This window comes from Paramormyrops kingsleyae, chromosome 14 (assembly GCF_048594095.1).
Source record: "Paramormyrops kingsleyae isolate MSU_618 chromosome 14, PKINGS_0.4, whole genome shotgun sequence".
In the NCBI taxonomy this organism is placed as follows: Eukaryota; Metazoa; Chordata; class Actinopteri; order Osteoglossiformes; family Mormyridae; genus Paramormyrops; species Paramormyrops kingsleyae.
Window position 1 is genome coordinate 17,992,498 of NC_132810.1, and position 9,422 is coordinate 18,001,919.

Consider the following 9,422-nt stretch of genomic DNA (forward strand, 5'->3'; position numbering starts at 1 on the left):
AGACTCTGATATAAAAAGTAAATCCTTTTTTTTAGATTCAACATAAGATGGTTGTGACTTACTGGGGCACTTCAACTAGGAAGGCAAGATCTGAAATGAAAGGCAGACATGTTTACCAAAACCTTAACAGCTCCCAGGTGGACTGGTATGTCAGCCATTTGGAAACTTTCCAGAGATTCCCAGAACTTTCCAAAAATATAATCCCAACCCAATCTCAATCATTTTCAATCGTTTTAATACATCTAGAATTTCCAATATATATTTTTTCACATCCACAGTAATGTTAACAAATTAACTACACATCCAATGCCCTTCACTAAGGATTACGGTTAAGTTTACAATGAAAGTGTACAAAGGTGTGTGTGTGTGTGTGTATGTGGGGGGGGGGGACAAAGGTTTATTTTTGGGGGGATGAATGGAGCCAAATGAAATATTGGGGGGTACATACCCTCCCCAGTTCCTATGCCTCAGACCACCAGTAAGGGAATACTGCATAACTCAACCATGACGTTGGGGTTTAATGTAGTGAAAAAAAGCCCAAGCAAATAAGGGTTTTGAAGGGGCCTGAAGGAATTTCGTTATCAATATATTGCTAACAAACGAGCTTGAATGACCTAATTTATATACAACAGAATGGGTTGTATACACATGACCACTAGAGGTCAGTATTACATTCCTATATTGAGAAGGCTGATCATAATATTTATCCATCGTCCAACTGCTTATCCTGTACGGGGTTTTGCTTTGTGGTTATCTCTTACTGTCCAGAGAGGCAGTAAGACTAAACGGTATCTCTTAACTGCCTCTATGTGTGTCGCGCTATACTCACTGAATGACTTCCAAACTATGAGTAATTCAAGACCTCTTTTTGATAATCCAAATACAGTATTAACAAATGCGCCACCCCCTGTTAAACTTCTGAAGTGCTTTCACACTGTTTTGCTACTGAGCCGGTTTTTTTTACGCAAACAAAAATACATTTCTATTATGCCTCGTTACGCTTGGCTAGCGACAAACATTACGATACTTATTCTGAGACGACAGTTTAAAAAAAAAGCACATTATAGCTATAATTGAAAAGACCGGAAACTGCGGGGCACGCGATCGTTTGACCACCGCGTAACCGGAAGTCGGGTTCAAAGGTAAAAGGTCACGATATTCTCTTCCTGCGTGGTAACGCGGGGTAAAAATGACTACTCTCCGAGCATTCACTTGCGACGATTTGTTCAAATTTAACAATATGTGAGTACAGCTTTTTTGTTTGTTTCTGTGATTCAGTTGTCGCTAGCTGCTGGCGTTTCAGGAACGAGAGTCAGCTAGGGACATTGCTTGTCCACCGGCAGTTTAGCTAAAAAGCTAAATGAACGTTTGCTCTAATCCGTGTTGAGTTCTGTCTTCATGTAAGTGCACGTCTTTTATTGCGTTAACTAGTCTGTTACGTGTGCCTTCATATCAAATGAGATTCTATTATATATTGTTTGTTACGTAATTTAACTTTTTTTTCTGCAAAGTTAATGGTGATGCATGAGTTGCCGGCGTTGACCTTTCTATGTATGTTTGGGATTTATGGTGCGAAAAGCTATTTCTGTGGTGCCATTTAATAGGGATCAAAATGACAGGAAATTAATGTGTTTATTCGTGCATTTTTTTTTTTTGTATTTGGCAGTAATCTGGACCCACTGACGGAAACTGTATCCTTTCAATGTAGTGAAACTTACGTTTCCACGCGTGATTTGCTCTTCGGACAGGTACTTTGCCTGGTCCCGTGTATCTGAATAAAGTCCCGCACACATTGACAACAGCCTTGGAAGAAACGGCGTTGATAAACGTTTGACTCCTTTACAGTCGCCACCTAGTATGGCATCCCGTTCTACCTACAGTACCTTGCTCACTGGCCGGAGTACTTTATTGTGGCTGAGGCACCGGGAGGTGAATTAATGGGCTACAGTAAGTGTTGTGTGAGGAAATGTACTTGTTGCTTGAGTGAAATATGCAAAGTTCAGGAGTTTTTTTGTTTACTAAGGGTATTTTGGTATAGTCGTAACTGATTATGACACTAATTGCTGGGTGTTTTTTCCAAATGAAAAGGATATGGTCTCACTGCTTATTTACCTGCATAAATGCGTAATCAGTTTGGATTGTTTACCTGAGAACTGTCATTAAATTTGGACCCCTTTTTGAATCCACTATGTGTTTCTTGAACTGTGCCATTTGAAAAGTCCCTGCTCTTAAATGCTGTGTGTTCCCCGCTCAGTCATGGGCAAGGCCGAGGGCTCGGTGGCTCGGGAGGAGTGGCACGGACATGTGACCGCGCTGTCTGTGGCCCCTGAGTTCCGGCGCCTTGGACTGGCTGCTAAGCTGATGGAGCTGCTGGAGGAGATCTCAGAGAGGTGTGGCGTGGTCGACGTTCATGCCGAACGTGGCCTCCTAATTCTCCAGTGTTTGTCCTGCATTGTTCTTCAGCTTTTTGGTTGACGATTTTGTCCAAAATGATTTGTAATTTTACGCTTCATCCATTTAGACAATGTCTTTCATTTTAGGGGATCAGTTTGCCTCAAAACTCTTGGTAAAAGATGCTAGAGGCCCATTGAGCTAGGAAGTTGCTGTCTTCTGTCACCACAGAACCCACTCCTCTTGTGCTGGCCTTAATGATGTCTTTGTCGGTTGCCCGTCTTTCAGGAAAGGAGGCTTCTTTGTGGATTTGTTCGTCCGGGTCTCCAACCAAGTGGCGGTGAACATGTATAAACAGCTGGGCTACAGTGTCTATAGGACTGTCATTGAATACTATTCTGCCAGCAGCGGGGAGCCCGATGAGGATGCGTATGGTGAGCTTCTTTACCGCCACACACCCACTTTCCCTAGCTCAGCATAACGCTGCCTCCTGGTAGCATCTCCATGACTACCGTTTCTATAGTTCCCGCTGCCTATCCTGTTGTCTGTTTGTGTGAGTGTATGGCTTGATCTGAATCGGTAGCTTTGGCCCGACCTGGCGGATTGCGTCCGCCTGACTGTAGCAATCGCCGCGTCGTTTTCCGCGTGAGCCGGGTCCGTCTGTTGTGTTCATCGCTGGTTTGTCTCCGCAGATATGAGGAAGGCACTGTCAAGAGACACGGAAAAGAAGTCCATCGTTCCCCTGCCGCACCCGGTCAGACCCGAAGACATAGAATAACCAGGCGCTGTGACTCTCTTTCGGTTAAGCCCGTGCAAACATACTGTAAATATGCCCCAAAAAGGAATATTCTCTGACAGACCCCAGTGTTTAGTTTTTAACTTATTTATTTTGATCATGGGAAGATATAAAATCTGCAATGTGAAAAATGGTTTACTTTGGCACATTTTAATACGGTCCCAGGCTCGTCATGGGGTTAGGCTTACAGGCTGGACAGCTGTATGTATTAGGAACATTTAGTTACTGCTAGAGAGTCACAGCTATACATATTTTTATTTTTATTTTTTTCACTTGTACTACAGATATGCTGGGGGGAGGGAATAAAATTCATATACAATGATTCTGCTTTCATTTTTATTGCCATGTTTACTGCACTTTTTTATTAGTAAAACCATTTGCTATATTTGGCAAATCTACGTCTTACTGATTTTAATTATAGCTTTGGAAAATTGTTACGAACAATCGCTTTAAGAAACGCTGAAGACGACATTGGTAAAGTCGAATTTTACTTGCGCTGCAATTATCCTTTAACATTTTGGTGTTATACATCTAGTGGACGCTAGATGGCGGCAAAATCTTAAAATTCTTTCCACAATTGAATGGCTGAGTAGTTCAGAGAAATGCTGACTTTGCTTAGCTGTCCTATGACGTGCTGTTTTATACCCTTTCATGTTTAGTTTTTAATGTGCAGAATATAACGTCTTCCCTAAGCCTCTTTCCCTAGACATGGGGCAGGAAGGAAATGATTACATTTCTATAATAAAATAAAGGGTGATCAGTTTAAATACATTTAACATTTTGGTGAAAGGCCTTTTTTAATTGCTCGATGTCTTTGAATAATGGTGCAGGTGTATATTTGGGGTGTGTCGTATAAGTTCTTTATTTGTAATACACCCCAGCAAGCAGACAGGTGATTGTATACAATGTTAACAGTTAGCAAAACTCTGGGTGTAAATACTCTGTGTATCACGCAGACAAGGCAGGATACAGTTCTCCTTTATGTTTGCATCTCCATGACAAGTTCTACAGCAGCGGTGAGTCAGTACCTGATGTTTTTAGCTGAGTTGGTGGGGGGGGGGTTAAGAGGACAGCTCCCCCCTCCCCCCCCCCCCCGGCAGAGCTGAAGCTGGCAGCGCTGGTCTTTGCACATATGGCAGATGTGGCCTAAAATTAAGCCAAGTCTTGCACCAACTGAACATATTGTTCCCAGGCAACTGTGACATTCTTGTTTTTTTTTTTTTTTTTTTCGGGAAGCGTGGAGTGACATTTGAGCGGCAGCCTGCGCGGGGGGGGGGTTACGCAGGGGAGCTGCCAGGCCCGCCCGCCTCTCAGGATGGAGAACGTGTCACAGTGCGGGCTTTGTGTTTGCACTGAGGATTTGTGTGACGGAGAGAGAGCAGAGCGGGAGATGTTTGAACTTCAGGAGAGGATCCTCTGCGTGCTGAGATGTTTTATGACTTAAAATACAGACAATCATTAAAAATGTATTATCTGAGCGCTTGTCGTGCCCAGGCTAAGGCGGCTGTCCGGCCCTGTGCCTTCACTAGTTCCTTCAGTATACTGCAGAGGCATGTCACCTGCTGAAAGCTGTATGTAAATAAACACTTTCTATTTTCACAGCTAATGTTCAGTCAGTTGATCCGTTAATACTGCAGGTAATCTATGGTCTACAATTCATTGTTCATTTAATGCCCTCGTCAGTTCAGTGTGGATGTGGCGAGATGTATAATGTCCTAACATCAGTGGATTTTCAAAATTTTATTTTGAGTATTCACCTCCGTATCTCCATTTTGATTTATATAATATCTATTAGTAGTATTGCCAGCCATATGGGTAGCAATCACATGATCAAAATACTATACAATTCTGCGTCGCTTAACGATAGGAATACGTTCTGAGAAAACGCTCAGCCTACTACGCACCTAGGCTGCAATACTTAAAAAAAAAAAAATATATATATATATATATATATATATATATATGAAGTGTACAATCTAATGATTTAAAAAGTACAGTATAGTAAATGCATAAGCCAGTAACGTAGTTATCAGTTACGTACTGGTACATAATTGTATGTGCTATACTGTTGTTTGACTAGCAGTGCAGTAGGTTTGTTTACACCAGCATCACCACAAACATTTGAGTAATTCATCGCACTACAGCGTCACTAGGTAATTTGAATTTTTCCGATCTGGTGTGATCTTAGGGGACTGGCGTTGTTTGTGCGGTCCATTGCGGACTGAAACGTCGTTACGCGGTGTGTGACTGCCATAGCACGTTTATCCGTCTTCACTGCTTTCAGTATCGGGGGAGGTGGTTGTGAGGGCCGGGGGCCGGGAGGGGGAGAGTCCGCGCTTGGCCGCCTGCCGGGGCTCTCCCGCCCCCCCTCATGTGTCACAGCTGTTTGGAAATATGGAAGCGAGTCGCAGGCTGTCGTGAGTGAGCACGTAATGTATGAGTGCGACACTCGACGTGACAGAGCGCGGAGGGGAGGAGAGGGGCGGCAGTGCCTCTCGGCACGGGTGTGTCCTGCCCCTCCCTGCCTGAGCCGGCCTGCCTGGGTAATACTCAGCCAAACCAGGCCCCCGGGCGCAGGGCTGGCTTCTCTCCTGTATGCTCCAGTGAGAAAGTTTCAAGAGATTAACTTGCATGTTCGGGGAACTGAAGTGCGGGTTTGTGAGGTTAGCTCACAATCATCATAGCATTGTATTTATAAAGGCAGATGATGTGCAATGGAAAAATGGAGGGACAGAATCTCTTTGTGTGAGACCTCCTGGCACGTATGGGCAAAAGTATTGGGCCACCCATGGTAATTACAGGAATGGGCCGCATAAGCCACACTCACTGGTGACATACTGGTCACCAGTGCACACAGCACACAGCCATGCGACCTCCAGCATCAATAGCAGCAGAATGGGGGGGGGGGGGGGGGGTCATACAGGAGAGGTATGTCAGCCCAGCACCGTCACTGGACACCAATGCACATCTTTCCAGCAAGCCGGTTCCCCACATGTCTGTCCTGCTAGATCTGCCTTGGTCAACGGCAAGTGAAGTGGAATCATCTGGGAGCAAGTTCCGCTGCCAGGTGGGGGCCACACAAGCATCAACACCCAACCTGAATGGCAGCAGATCCCACCAGCAATGTTCCAGCATCTAATGGAAGGCCTTCCCAGAAGAGTACAGGCTATTATAGCAACTCAGGGTCAGTCAGCTTCATATTAATATCCTTTGATTCAGAGTGAGATGGAGAAGCTGGTGTCCTGATCCTTTTGTCCCTATATTGTATGTGAAAATACCCCATCTGTAGCGTGTTGCTGCAAACTGTATATGTGCTGATGTCAGAAAACCGGCCACCCAGTTATATTTGGACACCCAATATACACTCACCTAAAGGATTATTAGGAACACCATACTAATACGGTGTTTGACCCCCTTTCGCCTTCAGAACTACCTTAATTCTATGTGGCATTGATTCAACAAGGTGCTGAAAGCATTCTTTAGAAATGTTGGCCCATATTGATAGGATAGCATCTTGCAGTTGATGGAGATTTGTGGGATGCACAAAGCTCCCGTTCCACCACATCCCAAAGATGCTCTATTGGGTTGAGATCTGGTGACTGTGGGGGCCATTTTAGTACCGTGAACTCATTGTCATGTTCAAGAAACCAATTTGAAATGATTTGAGCTTTGTGACATGGTGCATTATCCTGCTGGAAGTAGCCATCAGAGGATGGGTACATGGTGGTCATAAAGGGATGGACATGGTCAGAAACAATGCTCAGGTAGGCCGTGGCATTTAAACGATGCCCAATTGGCACTAAGGGGCCTAAAGTGTTCCAAGAAAACATCCCCCACACCATTACACCACCACCACCAGCCTGCACAGTGATAACAAGGCATGATGGATCCATGTTCTCATTCTGTTTATGCCAAATTCTGACTCTACCATTTGAATGTCTCAACAGAAATCGAGATTCATCAGACCAGGCAACATTTTTCCAGTCTTCAACTGTCCAATTTTGGTGAGCTCGTGCAAATTGTAGCCTCTTTTTCCTATTTGTAGAGGAGATGAGTGGTACCCGGTGGGGTCTTCTGCTGTTGTAGCCCATCCGCCTCAAGGTTGTGCGTGTTGTGGCTTCACAAATGCTTTGCTGCATACCTCGGTTGTAACGAGTGGTTATTTCAGTCAAAGTTGCTCTTCTATCAGCTTGAATCAGTCGGCCCATTCTCCTCTGACCTCTAGCATCAACAAGGCATTTTCGCCCACAGGACTGCCGCATACTGGATGTTTTTCCCTTTGCACACCATTCTTTGTAAAACCTGGTTGTGCGTGAAAATCCCAGTAACTGAGCAGATCATGAAATACTCAGACCGGCCCGTCTGGCACCAACAACCATGCCACGCTCAAAATTGCTTAAATCACCTTTCTTTCCCATTCTGACATTCAGTTTGGAGTTCAGGAGATTGTCTTGACCAGGACCACACCCCTAAATGCATTGAAGCAACTGCCATGTGATTGGTTGATTCAATAATTGCATTAATGAGAAATTGAACAGGTGTTCCTAATAATCCTTTAGGTGAGTGTATATTTATATTAATTGATTTTATTCATTTCAAGGGTATTTGTTCGTCGTTGCTAATACAAACGGAAAAGGTGTTTGCCGCTGCAGGTGTGCATCTGTCCATGGCGGTGAGACCAGGGAGTGGCCTGTTTGTGTCCTTCCTCTTCAAGACCGCCGATTACAAGCACAGGGGATTGGATCCCACCCTCCTCAGTGTCCTGGCAGGTTTCAAACCTCCCCCCCCCCCCCCCCCATGGTTTGGGGTTAGGGGAACGCTGGATAGGATTTGAGTGTGGATCAGAGTATCCCGAGAGCCACCACAACCCCCTCCCCCCAGATTCAGGCTACTGTGATTTCTGTCAGTGGGTGGGGCTTTCTCTGTGGTTCTTTTTGGCCCCTCCCGCTTCCCGTCAGCAGGGCACCAGGCGCGGGCCGCGGTGCCCTGTAATGAGTCTCCGTCGCCGAGGCGCTGAGGGCACTTCCTTGGCTAATTACCCTGTACAAACACGAGATCGCATCTGTGGATATATACGGCACAAATAGAATTACGGGGGGGTTGCTGGGGGCAGGGGGGGTGCGCGGCGGCAGCTCTAACTCTGTTAGGGAGATGAATCCTGATGCGCTGTGGACCAGCTTATTCATGATTAGCTCGGAGAAAAATATCCTCGCGGGGAAAATCCTTGTACAGCGAAATCCCGTAAATCCAACCACTTGTTTTTCATCCATTCCCACCGAGATGGTAATGTAATTACTCTGGTAATTATCTTCATTAGCGCCAGGGGCCTTGGGGTGCCTCCCCCCCCCTCCTCACTCACAGAGCTCGCCCGCCCAATCGCTGCTCTCTCTCTCTCCCTCTCCTTACATATTCTGTCTTTTTATTGTTACGGTAAAAAAAAAAAAAAAGTCATGGCTCATCTGTGCAGGTTTTCTGAATTTAGTTTTATCCCCCAGTACTTCTACTCATCCCCCACCAGAACCATCGGGGGGGGGGGGGGGCCTGTGCCCTCTCCCTGACATCTGCCCCCAGAGCAGCCACGTGCTCGCCTGTGTGCCCGTCTGGGCGGCTTTGGCATCGGTACACCCCCGGGGCCGCCCTCCAAGGGTCAGGTGGGTGTGCAGGCAGCAGCTGGCGTGGCGGGCGTCTCGAGCCAGGTGCTGCGGCTGGACAAATACCACCGTTCTCCAGCAAGCAGAGGGGCCTTTTAATTAGAGATTACTGGTAGGGAAATATCCGCTTTTGCAGTAAGTGACTAATATTAATTATAGCTGCAGTCTGCAGTATGATGCTAATGCCCGGCTGCGGAGGGAAACGTCTCCCAGAGAGATTACCGTCCCATTTGTTTCTTTATGCTTATTTATTTGACACTGAATATTCGGTCTTTTACCGTGCAACATGGTCTCCTGCAAAACACGAGGTCACACGCGGACGATGGCGTAATCAGCGGCCCGCATCAAAACAAAAATGCAAATGGATAAACGGTGAAGAAAGATGCGCGACCCTAAGATGCAGATGTGCTGTCCGGCGGACGTCTTTGGCAGGCCGACAAATTGCGCCATCAAAGTAAATCCTGCCCTGTAGAACAATAACGGAGGACAAAAAGGAGGGTGATGACACCTATGGGCCCTTCCATGTCATGTGACATTGCATATTCATATTGTTTTGAAGGACTGAATTGAGCATGTCCTTTAAT

At 45.8% G+C, this 9,422-nt stretch overlaps 1 protein-coding gene across 1 annotated transcript; it reads left to right on the plus strand.

Moving 5' to 3' along the window:
* Positions 1–1,112: 1,112 nt before the first annotated feature.
* On the plus strand, positions 1,113–3,509 carry naa20 (N-alpha-acetyltransferase 20, NatB catalytic subunit). Its single transcript, XM_023807568.2, has 6 exons — positions 1,113–1,242; positions 1,667–1,691; positions 1,857–1,947; positions 2,255–2,390; positions 2,680–2,825; positions 3,084–3,509. Exons 1-6 carry the CDS (start codon positions 1,190–1,192, stop codon positions 3,167–3,169), a joined length of 537 nt encoding a protein of 178 aa, XP_023663336.1. The 5' UTR covers positions 1,113–1,189; the 3' UTR covers positions 3,170–3,509.
* Positions 3,510–9,422: the final 5,913 nt, after the last annotated feature.